General features: G+C 44.0%; 1 protein-coding gene across 2 annotated transcripts in view; it reads right to left on the reverse strand.

Moving 5' to 3' along the window:
* Window positions 1-24835, reverse strand: part of LOC126469813 (mucolipin-3-like) — a 170607-nt gene that overhangs the window by 96119 nt on the left and 49653 nt on the right. For both annotated transcript variants that reach the window (XM_050097092.1, XM_050097091.1), the window contains exons 2-4: window positions 7769-7977; window positions 7452-7643; window positions 5652-5802 (exon numbers count right to left, since the gene is read on the reverse strand). In XM_050097092.1, coding sequence (XP_049953049.1) covers window positions 5652-5802; window positions 7452-7643; window positions 7769-7977 — 552 coding nt within the window. The remainder of the gene's footprint in view (window positions 1-5651; window positions 5803-7451; window positions 7644-7768; window positions 7978-24835) is intronic.

Genomic DNA, 24835 nt, shown 5'->3' on the forward strand with positions numbered 1-24835 from the left:
TTATCCTTTGACAATTTATTCTCCTGTGAGGGCTTGTTTGCCTCATACTCTGGGACAGAAGAGGAATACAAAGTCCTTTGAAATGCAGCCTGTGGCTCCTTCAACCACTAGCTGTCATCCAGTTGCAGAGTATTAGAAAAAAGGGAATGACCCGAGGGACCCCTTCCTGGTAAGGGGTACCAGAGGAAGTAATTTCTTCTCTGGCTGGGAGTAAGGGACTGACATCTGCAGCAGACAGAGAGTCAACTACCTCACAGGGGTGTGGAGGCAGCATTAATAGGAGGAGGATGATACCCAAACATCAGGGGGGGGGGGGGGGGGGGAGGGGCAAGGGTGCGGGGCAGCCCGTTGTACATTATCTGATCCCTTTTGAGTGTAACGATGACAATTTTTGCTCTGGTATACAGGGTGGAATCACTTGGGACCATACAAAACCATTTGCTGAAATACGAACTTGATCTGAAGCAGCAAAGGGTGTTTATACTTTTCAGTCTTTGCGTTTCTTGCTGTCCTGTGACATGATAATCTAAGAGGGAGTGCAACATTCGCACATGCATGAATGAAACTGCAAAGGGTCCCTTCAAGACCCCTCCCCTTCCCCCATAGTTTGGCAATATTATCAGTGACATACAGGCAACTTTGTTGAGCACACCTCCTCTATATCCTTCAGCTGTGTGGTGCTACTCTGCTGCACTGGTACCTTCTTGCGCACATGCAGAACCTGAGGGTTGTTGAAAGAAGCCATCAAGGGTTGCCTCTGTACAGGTACATTTTTAAAGTGTACAACAAAGGCATGCAGGTAGGACTGAGGTGGTTGCCAAACTGGGGGTCTTAGAGGGAGCCTTCGCTGTTTAATTCACACACGTGTCAGTGTCGCACCCCCCCGTGATTAACCTCACTGGGCAGCTGGAAACACTAGGACTGAAGAAGCATGGACACTGTTTGCTTCTCCAGATCATGTTCAAATGTCACAGAATGGCTTTGTACAGTCCACAGTGCTCCTGCACTGTATCCAACAACAAGAATTGTGGTTGCACTACACTCCAAAGGGAAAGGAGTAGGATCATATTCAATGGGGTTGCAGCCCAACAATACCCTTAGAGAAGGGTTGAATCATCCGGGGTTGTCAAAGGTTGTTATGGCAATCATTCTGTTGCACATTACAATTCACTGATGCCCTTTAGCCACCTGCTGTGACCTGTTCCTGTCAATTATGAACAGTTGTGTGTCTTAACTGTTTTCCCCAACCATAATAAAACCACATGATTTCAACACTGGGCATCACAGTTCTGACCTATATCACTAAGGCATCAAGAGAAAGGGTGAGACATCGGTAAGTTAGACCATCAGACCATCAACAAGAGCGCACCGCAAGTTTCTGCTTCTAATAAGGCGAGTACACTGTTCCCTTGTTACATATTTTTACGAGCTTCAAACAGGAGAGACTGCAGTAATGGATAGGAACTGTGATTGTTGTGTACAGATGCGAGCTGAGCTGGTGAACCTTTGCTCACAGCTTCAGGCTGCGTTGGTTTCCATCCCACAGTTTGAGGCTGCTGCCAAAGGGCATCACTGTGGGGGATCGGATGCGGGAATGCGAGGGACGTCGAACACGTCCCACGTGTTCTCCAATTGGTCCACTGCTGTGACCTCCCCGGATACTGCCTGCACTGAGGCTGACCCCTCACCCGTGGTCGAGCGGGAGATCATTCCAAAGTCTGGCACGCGGCGAAAAGCTTTCGAAGGAACCGATCGTAGGGCCTCTCTGGTTCGTTTGACAAACAGGTTTCGGGCGTTATCTGTGGCTGACGATATCTCTCAGCCAGATGCAGTCGTCCACCCTGTTCCAGAGGAAGCTTCTCAGCCAGCAAGGTCTGGGCATTCACAGAGGGTGGGTTTGCTGGTAGTTGGGAGCTCCAACATTAGGCACGTAATGAGGCCCTTTAGGAACTTGGCTGCCAAGGAGGGGGAAGGAAGCCAGTGTGCACTCCGTGTGCATTCCGGGGGAGTCATTCCGGATGTGGAAAGGGTGCTTCTGGATGACATGAAGAGTACAGGGTGCAGCCAACTGCAGGTGGTGGCTCATGTCAGTACCAGTGACATGTGTCACTTTGGATCGAAGCAGACTCTGTCTGGTTTTGGGCGGCTTGCGGAAATGGTAAAGACTGCCAGTCTTGCTTCCGAGATTAAGGCGGAGATCATTATCTGCAGTATTGTCAATAGAACCGACTGTGGTCCTTTGGTGCATAGCCGAATGGAAGGTCTGAATCAGAGGCTCAGGCGGTTCTGTGACTGTGTAGGCTGCAGATTCCTTGACTTGCGCCATCGGGTGGTGGGTTTCCAGGTTTCGCTTAATAGGTCAGGAGACCACTACACACAGGAGGCTGCTACATGGGCAGCGGGGGCAGTGTGGAAGGGACTGGACGATTTTTCAGGTTAGAGGGTCTCAGGGAACCACAGAAAGGCCATCCGTCAAAGTGGGCAGGTACAACACAGCAAGATAGTTGTAGAAACGATTGGTATTGTAGTTGTAAATTGTCATAGCTGTGTTGGGAAAGAACCAGAGCTCCAAGCCCTAATAGAAAACACTGAAGCTCAAATAGCTGTAGGTACAGAGAGCTGGCTAAAGCCGGAAATAAGTTCAGCTGAAATTTTTTCAAACAATCTAACAGTGTTCAGAAAGGATAGAAGGTGGAGTATTTATCGCTGTCAGAGGTAGTTTGCCTTGTAGCGAAATTGAAGTAGATAGTTCATGTGAAATAGTATGGGTAGAGGTTATACTTGACAATTGGACTAAACTATTAATCGGATCGTTTTACCAACCCCCTGACTCAGAAGACATAGTTGCTGAACAGTTCAAAGAAAACTTGAGTCTCATTTCAAATAAGTACCCTGCTCATACAATTACAGTTGGTGGCGACTTCAATCTACCTTTGATATGCTGGAAAAATTATACGTTTAAAGCCGGCGGCAGGCATAAAACATCATCCGAAATTGTACTGAATGCTTTCTCAGAAAATTATTTTGAACAATTAGTTCATGAGCCCACTCGAAGCGTAAATGGTTGCAAAAGCAAAATTGACCTTTAGCAACAAATAATCCTCGACAAATAGTGAGCGTTGTGACGAATACAGGGATTAGCGACCACAAGGCAGTTGCTGCTAGGCTGAGTAACGTAACACCCACAACCATCAAAAAGAAATGCAAAATATATCTATTTAAAAAAGCTGATAAAAATGCTTTTAACGCCTTTTTAAGAGACAGTCTTCATTTCTTCTGATCTGATCATGTAAGTGTAGAAAAGTTGTGGAATGTTTTCAAAGAGATAGTATCAACAGCAATTGAGAGGTATATACCACATAAATTAATAAGTGATGGTACTGATCCCCCATGGTACACAAAATGGATCAGATCGTTGTTGCATAAGCAATGAAAAAAGCATGCCAAATTTAAAAGAACGCAAAATCCCCAAGATTGGCAAAGTTTTACATAAGTTCGAAATATAGTGCGTACTTCAATGTGAAATGCTTTTAATAGTTTCCACTATGAAATTCTGTCTCAAAATCTGGCAGAAAACCCAAAGAGATTCTGGTCATACATAAGACACACCAGTGGCAAGACACAATCAATACCCTCACTGCGCGATAACAATGGTGAAGCCACTGATGACAGTGCCACTAAAGCAGAGTTACTAAACACGGTTTTCCGAAAATCCTTCACCAAAGAAGACAAAATAAATATTCCTGAATTCCAATCACAAACAACTGCCAAGATGAGAAACATAGAAGTAGATATCCTCGGTGTAACAAAGCAGCTTAAATCACTTAATATAGGCAAGGCCTCCGGTCCAGATTGTATACCAGTCAAGTTCCTCTCAGAGTATGCTGATAGAATAGCTCTATATTTAGCAATTATATACAACCACTTGCTCACAGAAAGATCCGTACCTAAAGACTGGAAAATTGCTCAAGTCACACCAATACCCAAAAGGGGAAGTAGGAGTAATGCGCGGAATTACAGGCCTATATCACGAACGTCAATTTGCAGTAGGGTTTTAGAACATATACTGTATTCTAACATTATGAAGTACCTCGAAGAAAACAATTTATTGACATATAGTCAGCACGGATTCAGAAAATATCATTCTTGTGAAACACAACTACCTCTTTATACTCATGAAGTAGAGTAAGTGGTATTGACAGGGGATATCAAATTGATTCCATATTTTTAGATTTCCAGAAAGCATTGGACACAGTTCCTCACAAGCGTCTTCTAATCAAACTGCGTGCCTATGGAGTATCGCCTCAGTTGTGCAACTGGATTCGTGATTTCCTGTCAGAAAGGTCACAGTTCGTAGTAATAGATGGAAAGTCATCAAGTAAAACAGAAGTAATATCCGGCATTCCCCAAGGAAGTGTTATAGGCCCTCTATTGTTCCTGATCTATATTAACAACATAGGAGACAATCTGAGTAGCCGTCTTAAATTGTTTGCAGATGATGCTCTCATTTACCATCTTGTAAAATCATCAGATGTTCAAAATGACTTGCAAAATGATTTAGATAAGGTATCTGCACGGTGCAAAAAGTGGCAATTGACCCTGAATAAAGAAAAGTATGAAGTTATTCACATGAGTACTAAAAGAAATCAGCTAAATTTCGATTACGCAATAAGTCACACAAACCTGAGGGTTGTAAATTCAACTAAATACTTAGTTATTACAATTACAAATAACCTAAATTGGAACGATCACATAGATAATATTGTGGGTAGAGCAAACCAAAGACTGATTCATTGGCAGAACACTTAGAAGGTGCAACAGGTATACCAAAGAGACTGCTTACATTACGCTCGTCTGCCCTATTCTGGAGTATTGCTGTGTGGTGTGGGATCCGCATCAGATGGGACTGATGGACGACATTGATAAAGTACAAAGAAGGCCAGCTCGTATTGTATTATCGCGAAATAAGGGAGATAGTGTCACAGACATGATACGTGAATTGGAGTGGCAATCATTAAAGGTGTTTTTCGTTGCAATGGGATCTTCTCATGAAATTTCAATCACCAGTTTTCTCCACCGATAGCGAAAACATTCTGTTGCCACCCACCTACACAGGGAGAAATGATCGTCACGATAAAATAAGATAAATCAGGGCTCGTACAGAAAAATTTAAGTGCTCGTTTTTCCCACGTGTCATTCGAGAGTGAAACGGTAGAGAGACAGCATGAAGGTGGTTCATTGAACCCTCTGCCAGGCACTTTATTGTGACTAGCAGAGTGATCACGTAGATGTAGATAAGGGAGGGGATGTGACGAAGTTTCCATCTGTAATATGTCCACTGTGGTGTTACGCAGAATTGTAGAATTTGGTGTCAATTTGACATCATTAACCCACCTTACACATCACATGAACTTCTGAGCTGTCACCTTGCTGTCTGAAGCATCCCCAGGCCACAGGATGATGTCACAGGGTACTGCACTGTTGCACTATTAAGGAAGTATGTTGTGGGCAACTGTGCTGTATTTCAAACTTCTGTATTGTAATGGGGGAAAATGATAGGTTTTCAATAAAGTGACCTGTTAATTCTTTTCTGCAGCATATCTGACATGATTACTGAATAGAATTAAGAAGATCAGACACCACTTACTCACCTTCTTCAATTTCAGAGTTAAAAACGTAGCTCTCATTGAAACCAAATATTGTACCTTCTTTATAATGACAGATGCATAGTACTGGTGGTGGCATGGAATTATCCTCCTCTGTGTAAGAATAAGGGCCAATAGCATTTGAGAGATTTGCGTACTGTAAAAAGAAACATAGTAACACTAATGATATAAAGCTGAATAAATTGATGATGCCAGAAGTCATCATTAGAGGATTTGGGCACTGTAGGCAGAGAGAGAGAGAGAGAGAGAGAGAGAGAGAGAGAGAGAGAGAGAGAGTCATAGGCCAGCATAGATGTGGAGAGGAAGGGGGTGGGGTGGGTGGAGTGTGCAGTTAGTGAGAGGGAAGGGGTATCAGAGGGTTGCCAAGAACGTCGTTCTGTTGCACATCACACTGCAAAAAAATTTGTTTTCAAATGCAAAATGTTTGTAAATGAATGTTCCAAGGGAAGGGGTAGTTTCATTGATATCCTTTATGCCATCTCACAATGCTTTCATATTAGGCATATGTATTAGATGGGCAAAAGAACTAATCCAAAAAAATTACAGAGCAATATCCTTAACATTGGCTGGTTGCAGAATTCTTGAACATATTCTCAGTTCGAATATATTTTCTTGAGACAGAGAAACTTCTGTTCACAAATCAGTATGGATTCAGAAAGCATCCCTCACGCAAAACTCAGCTTGCCCTTTTTTTCACATGATATCCTGTGAATAACAGGTGAAATTCCTAGATTTCCAGACAGTGTTGGACACAGTGCCCCTCTACTGATTTAAGAAAGGTCTGAGCATATGGAACAAGTTCCCAGATGTCAGTAGTGTCCTAGGAAAGTGTGAAACGACTGAAGTTATTTTCTGTATACATAAATGATCTGACAGACATTGTGAGCAGCAATCTGCAGCTGTTTGGTAATGATGCTGTGGTGTATGCTAAGGTGGTGGTGTTCAGTCACTGCAGGATGATACAAAATGACTTGGACAAAATTTGTAGTTCGTGTGAAGAATGGCAGATAGCTATGAACACCGAAAAATGTAAATTAATGCAGATGAGTAGAACACACACAGAACACTAGAGGGAGCCATTCTCGAGTACTGCTCGAGTGTTTGGGATCCTCACCAGGTTGGATTACAGGAAGAAATGAAGCAATTCATAAGGGGGCTGCTAGATTTGTTACTAGTATGTCCGATCAATACACAAGTATTATGAAGATGCCTCAAGCACTCAAATAGGAATCCCTGGAGAGAAGCAGACATTTCTTTTGAGGAACGCTATTGGGAAAATTTGGAGAACTGGCATCTGAAGCTGACTGCACAATGATAATATTTCCAACAATGTACATTTTGTGTAAGGACCACAAAGATACAAGAAATGAGGGCTCATAAGGAGGCATATAGCCAGTCATATTTCTCTTACTCTATTTGCAAGTGGAACAGAAGGGGAAATGACTAGTAGTGGTACAATGTACCCTCCACCATGCACCTTACGGTGGCTTGTGGAGTAGATATGTAGGTGTAGATATGAATGGGCCAGGAAATGTGGGCACTGTTCTGTAGGAAAAGAAGAGGGGGGGGGGGGGGGGATGGGGCAGTAAGTTAAATTAGAGAAGAGAAATTGGTTTTACATGTGTGTTGGGGGAAAAATGTTATTTAATACATATATATAAGTGCCTTCCCACATAGGTTTCTTCTAAAATTATCACTGTTGCAAAAATTAAAAATTGAATTGTTTGTGCAAAAAACATTACAAATTAGAAGTAATAGAAGAAAGGAAGAGTTTTATGTACTTACCCCTGCAATGGCATAATCTATAGTTAAGTAAAATTCAAAAATCTGGTATACTGCTAATGGACCGACTCCTGGAGGATATGCATTAACCTCCCTTGTGGAATCCCAGCCCTTCAAGAACAGATGAGAAAATGCAATGCGATTATCCCATGTGTAATTAATATGGTTATACCGACTGTGAGCAAATAAACAGAGCTGGAAAAGAAGTTTGGTGACATTAATTCTACGTTGCAATTAACTGTGACGAAAAAAAGAGACTTCTATAGTTACAGTTTCTTTGTAACCTACACTACAATAAATACAATTTATGATCATTATACCTGCAGGGTTACTAAAATTATTTTGATAACTTGCACAATAAATTTGTATGGAAATCTTCTTTTAGCTTGCCACTTTTCTATAGGATTCATAAAGAAAAATTGCAGTTTCTGCCTCATCTTTTCTTCAGAATGTCGATAAGAGGAGGATCTCAGAACAAATTCATTAGGACGGCAGTTACTTTGTGTGGCATTTCTCTCCATGCTTCCATCTGGAACAAGTGCACACCATCAAAAAAGTGTTTAGCAACATGAATACTCAGAATTCTTTATCAGTATTTCGTCAGTACTTCTGCTTCAATGAGTTCATTAGCAAAAAAGTTTCAATAATGTTATTGCAATTTGAGCTTAACGATATCACTACCGCATATTAATTGCTGCTTTGCAGAACATTTAAATTATTTTGTAGTGTTACAAGGTGTACTGTGATTTGTATGGTGCTGGGCGATTGGTTGGAACTTTGTTAGAGCTAAGTAATTTCCAGCAGCAGATACTTCTTCACGAAAAGATTGTAGAAGCCTTCTGGAAGGCTATAACAGAATTAACACACACAATGAGAAAGCAGTATATCACAGTTATTCATCAGTTGTAGTAGGAGTGCAATGGATTATTAAGTTATATGCTAATTTGTTGAACATGGACATGGTGAAATCGTGTTTGTGTGAAAATACAGGTTAATTCTTGCAATAAAGAACAGCAACCAGCCACTGTTAATAATGCTACTTATTTAGATGAAATAGTGCCATTACCTGTTTCGAACTGACATTTTCATGAGATACCCGTTCATCATAAGCTATATGGAATTTTAAACGTGAAGAGCAGTCTACTGATGAACCTCTTGGTTCAAAACTGCTAACAGCACCTTCTTTTCTAAACTGATAGCATTATTAAAACTGGCTGGTTGCTGTTTTCATTTTATTGAAAGGATTAACCTGTATACAAGTTATTAATAAAACACAGACATGACCAAGACAGGGCGAGATGAACACATGTAGGGAAAAGACGATCACCAAGACATACAAATGCAAAGAAAGTGTGGCAGAGTTAAAATGGAGGGAGGGTGGCGACCTCAGAGAGAAGGCTAAATGCCCACCCTTAGATGGTATGATACCACCCCCCACCACCCCACGAATAAAATGTAAAACTAAATCTACTGTTGAGGTATTGTCACTCAACATCGAAGGTAGTGTGCTGGAAAGGTTAAAAGCCCGCAACAGAGTGACTAAAAGTTGGCAGTCCAGCAAGATGTGGACGACAGTCATATGTGAGCCACAGTGACACTGAGGTGGGTCCTCACGACAGAGGAGGTAGCCATGTATTAGCAACGTACGGCCAATGCAGAGCCAGCAGAGAACCAAAGACTCCCTGCAAGGCACCCACATGGGGGTCTTCCACATATTTGTAGTCTCCTTAAGGGCACGCAGTTTGTTGTGCGTACTGAGATTATGCCATTCCGTCTCCCGAGGCTGAAAAACCTTTGAGTGTAATAATGATTGCAGGTCAGTTACAGGGATGCCAATCTCCAAAAGTGGTTTCCATGTAGCCTGTTTCGCCAGTCTATTGGCAAGCTCATTGCCTAGGATTCCGACATGGCCTGGGGTCCACACAAACACCATGGGATAACTGGACCGTTCCAGGGCATAGATGGACTCCTTGATTGTCACTACCAAAGGATGGCAGGGGTAGTAGTGATCAATAGCTTGAAAGCTGTTCAAGGAGTCAGTACAGAGAAGAAACGATTTGCCAGGGCATGAGCGGATGTGCTCAAGAACACGAGAAATGGTTGCCAGCTCTGCAGTGAAAACATTGCAGCCATCTGGCAAGGAGTGCTGTTCAATGTGTCCTCCATGAAAATACATGAAACCAATGTGATGATCAGCCATCGAACCATCAGTGTAAACCACTTCACTTCATGGTTCTGGGACACGTTAAGAATCGAGAGGAAGTGACAGCAGAGAGCTGCAGGGTTAACTGAGTCCTTAGGACCATGTGAAAGGTCCAGGCGAAGCTTTGGCCTACATGTACACCATGGAGGTGTACATGAATGGACCTTGAGTATAGGTGGTAAAGGCAAGGACTCCAGACAGAACAGATCGGACGCAAACTGCAATCTTAAGCCCTGACCTGTGCCTCCGATGCTGGAGATGAACCGCTGTGGATGGGAAAAGGAGACAGTAATTCGGATCCTGAGGAGAACTATGAATGTGTGCAACATAACTAGTGAGCAGTTTTCCACGTCTAACCTTCAATGGGGGGACTCTGGCCTCCACCAGGACGCTGGTCACTGGACTTATCCTAAAAGCTCTTGTTGCCAGTCGAATGCCACAGTGGTGCATTGGGTTGAGTAAATGCAAAGTTGAGGGCACTGCTGAACCATAAACCAGACTCCCATAGTCAAGGCAGGATTGAAAAAGGGCTCTGTAGAGCTGCAGCAGCATAGAGCAATCTGCACCCCAGTTGGTGTTGTTCAGGCAGCAGAGGGCATTGAGGTGCTGCCAGCACTTCCACTTCAGCTGACGAAGATGAGGAAATCACGACAATCAGATGTCAAAAACCAGTCCTAAGAACCGGTATGTCTCCACTACAGCAAGTGGATCGTCATTAAGGTAAAGTCCTGGTTCCAGATGAAGGGTACGATGCCGACAGAAGTGCATGACACACGATTTCGTGGCTGAAAACTGGAAGTCTTAGGCTAGAGCCCATGACCGCGCCTTGTGGATGGCTCCCTGAAGGCGCCACTCAGCAGCACCAGTACTGGTGGAGCAGTACAAAATAAGGAAGTCGTCTGCATACAGAGAAGGTGAGACAGACACCCTGATAACTGCTGCTAGACCATTAATGGCCACTAAAAATAGAGATACACTAAATACAGAGCCCTGCAGGACCCCATTCTCCTGCATAAGAGGGCGACTATGGGAGGCACCAACTTGGATACAGAAAGTACGGAGCGACAGGAAGTTTTGGATAAAAATCGGGAGCGGGCCCTGGAGACCCCACAAATAGATTGTGGCAAGGATATGATGTCACCAGGTCATGTCGTATGCTTTACGTAAGTCAAAGAAGATGGCAAACAGATATTGGCGTCTGGAAAAGGCTGTTCGGATGGCAGAATCAAGGGACACAAGATTATCAGTGGTAGAGTGACCCAGGCAGTAACTGCCCTGCCATGGAGCCAGTAGGCCACGTGACTCCACGACCCAACACAACCAACGACTTACTTTACGTTCTAACAGCTTACAAAGAACGTTGGTGAGGCGGATGGGCCGATAGCTATCCACATCAAGCGGGTTTTTGCCATGTTTGAGCAATGGAATGATGGTGCTCTCCTGCTACTGTGATGGAAATATGCCATCGTACCAGATCCAATCGAAGAGGATGAGGAGATGTTTGTTGGACAAGATATATCTGATCATCTGACTGTGGATCCGATCTGGCCCAGGAGCTGTGTCAGGGCAGTGTGCACAGATGCTGAGGAGCTCCCACTCTGTAAATGGAGCATTATAGGGTTCACTGTGACATTCAGTGAACAAGAGGGCTTTCCTTTCCATCTGCCGTTTGAGGGTGCAAAATGCTGGGGATAATTCTCTGATGCGGAGGCTCGAGCAAAGAGCTCGGAAATTGCATTTACGTCAGTAGATAACACACCATTGATGTTAATGTTAGTAACACCTGTTGGGGTCTGGTACCCACAAACATGTCTGATCTTAGTCCAGACTTGTTGGAAAGGTGATGTATGGCAGCCAACGGAAGAAATGTACTTCTTCCAACACACCTGTTTCCGTGTTTTTGTAAGCTGGCGAATGCTCTAGGGAAGGGTGCCACTCATGTTGCTGTAGAGTTTGCTGATGCTCTTTAACGGCGGCCACAAAAGTACTGACTTATGCCAGGGAGGGGGAGGGGGGAGGGGGAGGGGGGAGGGGGGAGGGGGGAGGGGGGGGAGGGGGAGGGGGGAGGGGGGGAGGGGGGAGGGGGGTAGGGAACCCTAATGAACAAGGGATCGTGTTTTCTGCTGCAGGAATGATCATTCTAGTGACCTGCTCAACTACCAAATCGGTGGTACCATGTGGGGTAGATTCAACGGTGACAGCAGAGGTGAAAGCTTCCCAGTCTGCCTTGTTTAAAGCCCATCTTGGTAGACTGGTAGATGTCCAGGGTAATGGTGCTGGGGAAGTGACAGGAAGATGAGAAATCTGTCACCACCACCCAAGTCATCGGTGCCATGAGGCACACTGAAATGTGTGGGGGCCCCAGTATTTTAGATGCAAAGGTCGAGTTGAGACAGGAAAATTTCGACATCGCTACCTTGACCAGTAAGCACAGTCCCACCCCACAAGGGTTGATGGGTGTTAAAATCTCCCAAAAGAAGGAAAGGTTTAGGGAGTTGATGAATTGGTGCAGCCGATGCGTTCAGGGGTACTGCAGCATCTGGAGGAAGATATACATTGTAGACAGTATTTCCAGCGTCATCCTTATCCTGACAGCAACAGCTTCAAGAGGGGTCTGAAGGGGCACAGGTTCACTGCATACTGAGCTCAGGACAGACACGACACGAACTCCACCCGACACACTATTATAGTCGCTATGGTTCTTGTAATATCCCCTATAGCCGTGGATGGCAGGGGCCCGCATTGCCGGGAATCAGGTTTCCTGGAGGGCAATGCAGAAAGCAGGTGTAAAGCTTAACAGTAGCCATAGCTTAGCAAGGTGGTGGAAAAAACTGCTGTAATTCCACTGGAGGATGATGATATTGTGAGGCTGGGGAGGCATGAAGCATGCAAGGAGGCAGGTTTCACCTCAGGGTCACCTGCTGCCACCAATCGAGTATTTGTATCCATTCCTATTGTGGATGAGGCATCAGTGTGATCTAGGTCCTCAGAAGACACTGAGAACTCCACCTCATCCACAGGTGCAGAATTGGTATGGTGTGGTGGTGTTGGGGCCACCTGAGGGTCCTTTTTCTTGGCAGACTTCTTTGTTTGCTTGACCTCTCACTTCCCTTAAGGGGCTTGCTGGGATGACTTCTCTGAATTAACTTCAGGCAAGGAAGAAGGGAAGAAGACTGTGAAACACTTTGTCCAGCACCTTTTGGCTCCTTTAGCCACTGGCGAGTGTCCTCTGTGGCATTAGTGGAGACTTTGGGAGTGAGGGTCCTAAGGGAACCTTTCCACACGAGAGGTGCTGGAGGAGGCTGTTGCTTCTCTGGCTCGGTGGGTGGGTGGGTGGAGCAGTGAGGGGGGAAGGGGACTGTTGTGCCCTGCGTTTTGGAGGGGCCTTGCTGACGAAGTAGGTACTTTCGGAGCAATGGAAGGAGATTTTCCCCCTACCACCAAGGGGGCAGATATATTCTGGAGGTCCGGAGGGCCCACTGTTCGTGGTACAGAGTGTGGTATGACTGGTTCTTGTGATGGTGATGGTACTTTAGCTCCATAGCTGCAGCATATGTGCACGTCAACCCAACGGGTTGTAAACGTTCAAATTTACATTTAGCCTCTTGGTAAGTCAACCGGTCCAGGGTCTTTTACCCCATGATTTTCTGCTCCTTTTGGAGTACTGTGAAGTCTGGCAAGCAGAGGGAGTGCTGCTCTCCGCAGCTGATACAAGTGGGAGGAGGTGCACAGGGAGTGTCTGGATGCAGTGGATGTCCACAGTCCTGGCATGTGGTCTTGGAAGTGGAGTGGGAAGACACGTGCCCGAATTTCCAGCACTTAAAGCACTGCATAGGGGGAGCGATGTATGGTTTAACAGCTCAGCAGTAAACAATCACCTTTACCTTTTCAGGCAATGAATCACCCTAAAAGGCCAAGATGAAGACACCAGTAGGAACCCTGTTGTATTTGGGTCCCCTGCAAACGCGCCGGATGAAATGAACACCCCACTAGTCATCAGATTGCAAGAGGAGGTCATGATTAAAAATAATCCCCTGGACCATGTTGAGGCTTTTATGGGAAGTGATGGAAATGGGATATCACCCAACCGGTTACAAGCGAGTGACGCTCGGGATTGGGATGGGGATGCTGTCTGAATCAAGACTGGCACCACTTCTCATCTTGGACAGCGCTGTCACTTCCCCAAACGTATCCTCAAAATGTTCAACTAAAAATTGAGGCTTCACAGGTAGAAGTGCGCCCCCGTCCATTCTCCTAAAGACTAAATACCGAGGTGAATATGGCTCTCTTCCTTCTGTAGCCCTACGTTCCTCCCATGGTGTAGTGAAGGAGGGAAAATATTTAGGGTCTTATCTGTCAGCATTTTACTCTATCTTGCCCTTCTTAGAGACTGCTTGCGCTGTTCGGTCACCAGTAGGAGATTACTTAGTCCGCTTCATTGTGGGTCATCTGCCCTGATGGCACCCACTCCAATCAGGGGCTCTCTCCATGGGCACCACCCAGCCACAGCTAAGGTCACCTGGCATGATGGCCGTTGTCCAGAGTCCTGATGCCCCAGGAAGACAGGCATCTACTCCTTGGCATATGTGGGGAGTTTACAGCTCAGGCATGAGCAGTGTGATTCCTGTGTTGCCACGGGGCTACCACCAAATGGGTACATTACAGCCCCACCACAGCGGACACGCTACTGTGCTGGATATTGGGCGCAGAAAATGTGTTATGTACATAACAGCCTTACTAGAAAACCTGGAATTATGGAAATCATACCATGTGCAGCAACAGTCACAACCAAATTAATACTCCTTCAGAAACATTTTGACATGATTGCTGACAGAGTATGTTTATACTGCAGCCTTGCTGTGTTGACGTCACTGCTCACTAGGAGCCTTATTACATTTATGCACCAGCCTTGCTGCCTGCACTTCACTGGCCATGCAGGACTATTGCTTCCTGCTGGAAGCCTTTACCCAGCACATTTCCATGTCACTAGTTGATTGGATTACTAGCAGTGTGTGCTGGGTAAATAATATTCTCTGGATCATCGGATGATGACTAGTACTTTGTTCATGTTAAACACGTTATCAACCAGGAGAAAGAAGAAGTAGGGATGCACCCTTTGAATGTACACTGTCCACATTGCAAATACTTTCACCAGTTCCAACAGCAGCTCAAAAATTATCCAGTGCACTTTTTCAGACAGTTATGAATGTCACAATTTATTTCCAAGTTTGTTTTAGATATTTTTAACTTCGAATTGTTAAAGATATGAGGATTTTATTCAACATTCTCCACATAATTTCTGTCTATGAGCAATTCATAAGCCTACTCACAATGTGGTAATATTTTGTCAACCTTTACCCACATTTACTTCACATACTATATCTACCACTTATGAATCTTCATCTTGATATTTTATGTAAGAAGGGAAAATGATAAATTACATGAAACTGAGAAACTAATTTCAAAACTTACACCTAATATTATTCATCATGATGATGTGTGAAGATCTGTATGCCTCTAGTCCCCATACAGCTTTGTGTACACAAATGTCAGAAATAAACGCCTATTTCAAATCATCACTTGGAGTTGTTACTCTTTAAATTCTCATAAGCTCTTGACAAACATTACTGTTTGCATATTGTGGTTTCACCGGCAGGATACTGGGAGAAGGTAGCCAGCCTACAAAGGAGATTTCTTACAAAACTCCTCTGTGACCCGTCCTAGAATATTGCTTAAGTGTGTGGGATCCTATTGGCAGAGGTTGAATGTATAAAAAGAAGAGCAGCACCCAATGGTCACATGCATGTTTGATCCATTGGAATACATCACAGAAATACAGAAAAACCAGAGCTGGTTGGTGCTTGAAGACAGAAGCAAAATATCTTGCAAAGGACTTCGTACAATTTTTTTTTTTTTTTTGTGGGGATCCACAGCCTTCAGATGCTTCATAAATGACTAGTAGGCTGTAATGTGATTTTTATTTAATCTAGTGATTAGCCAATTTCAACTACTTGACACTGTCAAGCACATGTAAAACCAACATGGAAAAGCACTACACTGTCTGCATATATCGCCGTGTATAAATAACAGTTAACAACTGATGTGATACTACATATTAAGTTATGATGGCAGTCGCACTTTAAACACTACCTTGAGGAACACCATTCTCCTGCTCAAAGTGATCAAAGAGGACATCACCAAGTTTGTATCTAAAATAGTGTGGTGAGAGGGAAGGTGGAAAGACATGCTCAAAGGTCCCATTCATGGAAATGTCTAAGGATAATATGCCCCAAGTAGTATCACATACTTTCTCAATGTCAAAAAATATTCCCATTAAGTGATGCCAGTGCAGGAAAGCATATTGTGTAGCCATTTCCAGGAGGACCAGGTTATAATAGGTGGCATGATGTCTTCTTAAACCACATTGAAAGTTACTAATGAGCTGCCTGGATTCTAAGATCCAGACAAAGCGGCAGTTGACTATCTGCTCCAAGGTCTTTCCCATGCAGCTAGTGAGGGCAACACAATGATAACTGCTCAGCTGTGTGAGAGACTTCCCAGATTTTAAAAGTGGAATTAAAACTGCCTCTCACCATCAGTTGGGAAAGTGTCTTCACTCTCAAATGAGATTATAAAGGGCAAGGAGGATTTATTTGCTCTGTCCTGTGAGATGCTGTAACATACTGTAATGGACCCCACTGAGAGCAGGTGACATGTCAAAAATGGTAGACAAGGCAGAATCTAGCTCCCCATGTAAGGGAAGTTGTATTCTTCTTCTGTGATAGAATGGAAGACCCAACTAACCCTCTTGACAACCACTACTTAGTGTCGATAAGTCTAATCCCAACTGGTAGTAGCAATAACAGTGGCAAAATAGGCAGCTGTTGTCTATGCATTGTCTCATGGGTTGGTCTGGAGATTTCCATTTCCCATTAGAGCAACCACTGGGCACATCCCTCCTCTCCTACAAACCCTCCTGTTAGTCTACCATACGACTGTACTTTTAGTGGTGCAGATTATGGTGGTGAGAAACTGTTGCCACAATCTCTCTTTGCTGTCTGATAATTCAGCAACATTTCACTCTAGCTACCCGAAAGGCTGCGCAGTTCTCTGTGGTTGACTGGCACTTGGACCTATACAGAGCCGCCCACCAGGTCTTTATTTCAGCAAGCAATGTGGAGGTTCCCTGCTGTTTAGGGGTGGCATTATGTAGGGCCGACGTACGCTGCTGGTGGTCATTGAAGGCGTCGTAACGGCTGTATAATACGTGAATGCCATCCTCCTACCAATAGTGCAACCATATTAGCAGGATACTGGCAAGGCATTTGTTTTCATGGACAACAATTCACGGCCCCAAGGTGCACATCTTGTGAATGACTTCTTTCAGGATAACATCACATGACTAGAGTGGCCAGCATGTTCTCCAGGCATGAACCCTATTGAACATGTCTGGGATGGATTGAAAAGGACTGTTCATGGATGACTTGAACCACCAACCACTCAGGGATCTACACCGAATTGCCATTGAGGAGTGGGACAATCTGGACTAACAGCACCTTGATGAACTTGTGGATAGTATGCCATGACAAATATAGGCTTGCATCAATGCAAGAGGACGTGCTACTGGGTATTAGAGGTACTGGGTGTACAGCAATCTGGACCACCACCTCTGAATGTCTCGCTGTATGGTGGTACAACATGCAATGTGTGGTTTTCATGAGCAATAAAAAGGGCCAAAATGATGTTTACGTTGATCTCTATTCCAATTTTCTGTACAGGTTCCAGAACTCTCGTAACTGAGGTGATGCAAAACTTTTTTTTATGTGTGTAGAAGGCACATGTTGTCAACCTATGATGCACATGCACTGATACAACAACTGCTTGTAAGCTGGTTGTGAGGGAGAAGTGAGGAGCAGTAGATGTTGCTAATGAAAATAGTCCGTCCGCAGCTTGTGGTCTACTGGCTAGCATTGCTGCCTCTGGATCACGGGGTCCCGGCTTCGATTCCTGGCTGGGTTGGGGGATGCTTGTGTTGGTCTCATTATTTCGTCATCATCGTTAGTGACAGGGGCTAGATTGGACTGTGTAAGAATTGGGACTTTGTACGGGCACTGATGACCGCGTAGTTGAGTGCCCTACAAACCAAACACCACCATCACTAACAAAAACAGTAACTTCTCCATTAGCTTTCTCTCCAGCAAGGTTGTCCTTTTTCGTGAAGAATGTGGGCACATAGCTCAGGAATGTCAGATAACTTAAAATGAGTCACCTGAAGACATATACACATTAGTCTATTATGAGCTAATAGACAGTTCCACCACATGTGTCCTGAATCCACTGAAGTTCCACTGGAGCATAGAAGTCATTTTAACAGAGAGGCTTTCTTCTGTCTTTCCTCCCATTGTTCCTTCTTGGTAGGAAGATCGCGGTGGGCTAGTATGGTCATAGCCTGATCCATCAGACACGACTGAGGTCACATGGTCTGAATCCTTTGAACCAGATCGTTTGGGCCTACTAGGTTTCATCCCTAGCTTGGATTTTGGGGGCAGTGATAAGGTCCGTTTAACAGAAAAATGTTTTTGATTTTCTTTTCTGTCTACTGTGAGGGTCTGTTGTTCTTTTAGATTTAGGTTCTGCTGTCAGCTGTCAACGTCTGGGTACCAACACTAGTTTTCTGCACAGGTTGCTAGTCCTTAACCATTATCTTCATGTTAGATGTGTTGTGTCACTTTGATCTCCTAGTTTTATTCTCCCCTGCAAATACAGAACATTCTTTGCTTCAGACTGAACAGGTTTGGGAACAATTAACATACATGGGTGGGGCAGTACATTAATTTGTAGGCAGTGGAACCACATCTTCCACACATAGAATGACTGTGGCAGCCCTTGGTGGTATAATGAAACCATTGACACTTGTAGCAACACATTGGATTACAGATGTAGTGCCTAACTTGAAAGTGGAGAAAGCCTGCACAATATATTCACTCAAGTTTGGTAAATTGAACAAGATAAAAGGTGCTGACTCCTGCAGCTCATCATTCCTTTCACAAAAATCTGAACTTCAGTGACCCTTTCACTTTCCCATTCTACGAGGGTAATCCCAAAAGTAAGGTCTCCTATTTTTTTTATAAGTATGTAGATCTGTTTATTTCTACAGTAGTTTACATTGGTTTACAGCTTGAACATTTAGCTATTTTTTGCCATAATCACTTCTGTCAATGCATTTTTGTAGACACCGTGGCAGTTTATGTATGTCATACCAGCTCGCCACCATGCTGTTCAGAAAGTTATGAACCTCTTCTTTCACCTCGTCATCGGAGCTGAATCGCTGGGACCACAGTTAACGCTGACAGGTACTGTGAGACTCAGAAAAAACTGAAACAGGCAATTCAGAACTGGAGAAGAAGGGTGAGCAAGGACGTACACATTCTCCATGACAACGCTCACCCACACATCGCTTGGCAAACCATTGCTCTGCTCCAGCAGTTTCAGTGGAACATAAACACCCACCCACCCTCCCACCCACCCGCCCTATAGTCCTGACTTGGCGCACAGTGACTATCACCTGTTCCCTAGGTTAAAAGAACATTTGACTGGAAAGTGATTCAGCTCCGACAATGAAGTGAAAAAGAGGTTCATAACTTTCTGAACAGCACGGCGGCAAGCTGGTATGACATGGGTATACAAAAACTGCCACAGCATCTACAAAAATGCATCAACAGAAATGGTGATTATGTCGAAAAATAGCTACATGTTTAAGCTGTGAACTGATGTAAACCATTATAAAACTAAACAGGTCTATGTACTTATAAAAAAATAGGAGACCTTACTTTTGGGATTACCCTCATAGATACTCTGCAAGCCATGATTCATGGACATAAGCACCTCAGTCTCAAGAAAGTTTATTATATTCGAACTGAGAGTACGTTCAAGGATTCTGAAGTAAACAGAAGTTAGGGATATTGGTCAGTAATTATGCAGATCTGTTCTTTTACCCTTCTTATGTACTGGTGTCACCTGCACTTTTTTCCAGTCTCTTGGGGCTTTGTACTGGGTGAGATATTCACAATAAATACACACTAGGTAAGGGGCCATTACCATAGAGTACTCTTTGTAGAATCAAACTGGGATTCCATCAGAACCTAGTGATGTATCTGCTTTCAAATCCTTCAGTTGTTTCTCTGCATCAGGTATGCTCATTACTATGTCGTCCATATGGGAGTCGGTACAATGGTCAAGTGATAGTATGTCTGTGTGATTCACCTGTATGAACAATTAATTGAATGTGAAATTTAAAACTTCAGCTTTCATTTTGCTATCTTCAACTACTACAGGAGACTGGTCAATGAGGGATTGAATGGAAGCCTTAGCCCCACTTAGCAATTTTAGACAAGACCACAATTTTCACGGGTTGTCTACCAGATATTTTGCTAAGGTGCGAGGATGGTAGTTGTATTCTTTGTGCGAAGATCTTTCCACAGATACACAAATCTCTAACCAACCTTCACTTGTCATCATTTGTGCATTCCCTTTCGAACCAAGAGTGCAACGGCTTCTGCTTCCTCAGCATCTGCCGAATTTTGCTATTAAACCACGGCGGGTCTTTTATGTCCTTTATCCACTTACTACACACATAACTCTCCAGAAAAAATTTACAATCTGCTTAAACTTCATCCATAATTCCTCTACATCCATATTACTGGAACTAAGTGATGCCAAGTCACAGTCTAAGTGCGGTGCGAATAACTGCTTGTGTGTTCCATCTAGCAGACACACTCTCCTAGCCTTCTTCACTGATTTATTAACTTTCATAATCATAGTTGTTATAATGACATCATGAGCGCCAATCCCCATTTCTATACTGACATTGTTGATAAGGTCCAGCCAACAGGCTACAAAATCGAAGATTGACTTACTTTGAATGACTCTATAACTGTCTACATCTATATCTATACTCCGCAAGCCACCTGACGGTGTACGGCGGAGGGTACCCTGAGTACCTCTATCGGTTCTCCCTTCTATTCCAGTCTCCTATTGTCCATGGAAAGAAAGATAGTTGGTATGCCTCTGTGTCGACTCTAATCTCTCTGATTTTATCCTCATGGTCTCTTCGCGAGATATACGTAGGAGGGAGCAATATATTGCTTGACTCCTCGGTGGAGGTATGTTCTCAAAACTTCAACAAAAGCCTGTACCAAGCTACTGAGCATCTCTCCTGCAGAGTCTCCCACTGGAGTCTATCTATCACCTCCATAACACTTTCGTGACTACTAAATGATCCTGTAATGAAGCGTGCTGCTCTCCGTAGGATCTTCTCTATCTCTGCTATCAACCCTATCTGGTACGGATCCCACACAGGTGAGCAGTATTCAAGCAGTGGGCGAACAAGTGTCCTTTAACCGACTTCCTTTCTTTTCGGACTGCATTTCCTTAGGATTCTTCCACTGAATGTCAGTCTAGCATCTGATTTACCGACGATTAATTTTATAAGGTCATTCCATTTCAAATCACTCCTAATGCCTACTCCCAGATAATTTATGGAATTAACTGCCTCCAGTTGCTGCCCTGCTATATTGTAGCTAAATGAAAAGGATATTTCTTTCTATGTATTCGCAGCACATTACACTTGTCTACATTGAGATTCAATTGCCATTCCCTGCACCATGCGTCAATTCATTGCAGATCCTCCTGCATTTCAGTACAATTTTCCATTGTTACAACCTCTCGATACACCACAGCATCATCTGCAAAAACCTCAGTGAACTTCCGATGTCATCCACAAGATCATTTATGTATATTATGAATAGCAACGGTCCCACGACACTCCCCTGCAGCACACCTGCAGTCACTCTTACATCAGAAGACTTCTCTCCATTGAGAAAGATATGCTGTGTTCTTTTATCTAGGAACTCTTCAATCCAATCACACAATTGGTTTGATAGTCCATATGCCTTTACTTTGTTCATTAAATGACTGTGGGGAACTGTATCAAATGCCCTGCGGAAGTCAAGAAACATGGCATCTACCTGGGAACCCGCATTTATGGCCCTCCGAGTCTCATTGACGAATAGCGCAAGCTGGGTTTCACACGGTCGTCTTTTTCGAAACCCATGCTGATTCCTACAGAGTAGATTTCTAGTCTCCAGAAAAGTCATTAGGCTATACTCGAACATAACACGTGTTCCAAAATTCTACAATTGACCAATGTTGGAGATCTAGGTCTATAGTTCTCCACATCTGTTCAATGTACCTTCTTGAAAATGGGGATGACCTGTGCCCTTTTCCAATCTTTTGGAACGCTACGCTCTTCTAGAGACCTACGGTACACCGCTGCAAGAAGGGGGGCAAGTTCCTTTGCGTACTCTGTGTAAAATCGAACTGGTATCCCATCAGGTCCAGCGGCCTTTCCTGTTTTGAGCGATTTTAATTGTTTTTCTATCCCTCTGTCATCTATTTTGATATCTACCATTTTGTCATCTGTGCTAAAATCTAGAGAAGGAACTACAGTGCAGTCTTCCTCTGTGAAACAGCTTTGGAAAAAAGACATTTAGTATTTTGGCCTTTAGTCTGTCACCCTCTGTTCAGTACCATTTTGGTCACAGAGTGTCTGGACATTTTGTTTTGATCCACCTACCGCTTTGATGTAAGACCAAAATTTCTTAGGATTTTTGCCAAGTCAATACATAGAACTTTACTTTAGAATTAATTGAACACCTTTCACACAGCCCTCCTCACACTACATTTCGCTTCGTGTAATTTTTGTTTCTCTGCAAGGCTTTGGCTATGTTCATGTTTGCTGTGAAGTTCCCTTTGCTTCCGTAGCAGTTTCGTAACTCCGTTGTTGTACCACAGTGGCTCTTTTACACCTCTTACGATCTTGCTTGTAACATACTCATCTAATGCATATTGTATGATGGTTTTGAACTTTGTCCACTGATCCTCAACACTATCTGTACTTGAGACAAAACTTTTGTGTTGAGCAGTCAAGTACTCTGAAATCTGCTTTTTGTCACTTTTGGTAAACAGAAAAATCTTCCTACCTTTTTTATATTTCTATTCACGGCTGAAATCATCGATGCAGTAACCGCTTTATGATCGCTGTTTCCTTGTTCTGCATTAACTGTTTCAAATAGTTCGCGTCTGTCACCAGAAGGTCTAATATATTATCGCACAGAGTCGGTTCTCTGTTTAACTGCTCAAAGTAGTTTTCAGATAACACACTTAAAAAAATTGCACTGGATTTTTTGTCCCTGCCACCCATTATGAACGTTTGAGTCTCCCAGTCTATATCTGGTAAATTAAAATCTCCACCCAGAACTATAACATGGTCAGCAAACCTACTCAAAATATTTTCCAAATTTTCCTTCAGGTGTTCTACCACAACAGCTGCTGAGCCAGGGGGCCTATAGAGACATCCAATTACCATGTTTGAGCCTGCTTTAACTGTGACCTTCACCCAAATTATTTCTCATTTCTGATCTCTGTCAATTTCCTTTGATACTATTGCACTTTTTATTGCTATAAAAACGCTTCCCCCTTCACTGTCCAGCCGGTCTCCGCAGTATACATTCCAATCTGAGTTTAGAATTTCATTACTGTTTACATCTGGTTTCAGCCAACTTTCTGTCCCTAGTACTATGTGGGCATTGTGACAATGAGAGCAGTTCTGGGACATCGCTATAGACACTCCTGCAGTTTACTATTACCTCATTAATATTGTCATTCCTTGTTGCGTTATGCTTACTGCTACCTTGTCGCGTCTCAGGAGGCATCTTGTCAGGCCTAGGGAGGGAATTCTCTGACCTAAAAAACCCACATGTGCACTCCACACGTACTCTGCTACCCTTGTAGCCACTTCCTGCGTGTAGTGCACCGCCTGACCTATTCAGGGAGACCCTACATTTCTCCACCCGATAGCGGAGGTAGAGAAATTTGCACCCTAGATCTCCGCAGAATCATCTGAGCCTCTGGTTTAAGCCTTACACACAGCTCCAAACCAGAGGACTGCAATCGGTTCTTGGAATGACACTACAAAGAGTTAGGTCAGATTCCACCCCGCGAGCGAGGCTTTCCACCTTCAACTCCGTCAACCACCTGTATGAACTGGGGATGACCTCTGAACCCAGACGGCAGGAGTCATTGGTGCCAACATGAGCAACAATTTGCAGTCGGGTGCACCCAGTGCTCTCTATCGCCGCCGGCAGGGCCTCCTCCACATCTCGGATGAGACCCCCCGGCAAGTAGACAGAGTGAACACTGGCCTTCTTCCCCGACCTTTCCGCTATTTCCCTAAGGGGCTCCATCACCCACCTAACATTGTAGCTACCAGTCACTAATGAACCCCTCCCCCCCATGTGCCTGCTCGGCCCTTGCTGGAGGAGTGGCCACATGTCCACTCACAGGCAGAGCGGGCAATGACACGTGACCAGGACCCACATTGACCCTCCGCCTCGTAAAGCGCGAACGCTGTTGAACCCTCCACTCCCCTTGGGGAGAGAGCGGCCCAACCGTGCCCAGTACCCGCAAAGATGTCTCAACAGCAGAGACTGTGGGTGAAGCATGTAACACCTGGGGTGTACCATGCGACACACCAGACTCTCCACTGCTCCTACACTCTGAGGCAGCAGCCTGAAGACGGCTGTTTGCGGCCCTCAGCATGTTCAGCTGTTCGCGAACAGTGGCCAGCTCCTCCTGCATCCGTACACAGCAGTCACACATCCTATCCATACTAAGAAATCAATAATTTACCATAGAGAGTTAAGTAATCAACTTTTAACTAGACTGCTAATTCACTAATGGCGACTGATAGCTGACTAAACTGTGGTTACTAGACACTTCTTGTTGGAAACAATGAAAATGAGCACTAACTGTCTCTGACTGTATTCAAAACAAACACGACATCTACAGAATACTATTACTAGTACTCGAAAATTAAAGATTCCTAAAAGTAAAAACACGGAAAAAGAAGTGACAAGTAAGAAAAACACAGTTAATACTTAAATTTACGTAGCTTGCTGCATAGCAGATGTGAAGCAGACGGCAGTTACGACGACATTAGCACTGTCACAGCAGAATTGGGTGGCTGGTAAAAAACACCCAATAATTAACTTTGTTTCACCTATGCCTGTTACATTTGACCAGATGACTTCAGTGTCACACTCAACTTCGATATCAATGGAGCTAT

Source organism: Schistocerca serialis, chromosome 3 (assembly GCF_023864345.2).
Source record: "Schistocerca serialis cubense isolate TAMUIC-IGC-003099 chromosome 3, iqSchSeri2.2, whole genome shotgun sequence".
NCBI lineage: Eukaryota > Metazoa > Arthropoda > Insecta > Orthoptera > Acrididae > Schistocerca > Schistocerca serialis.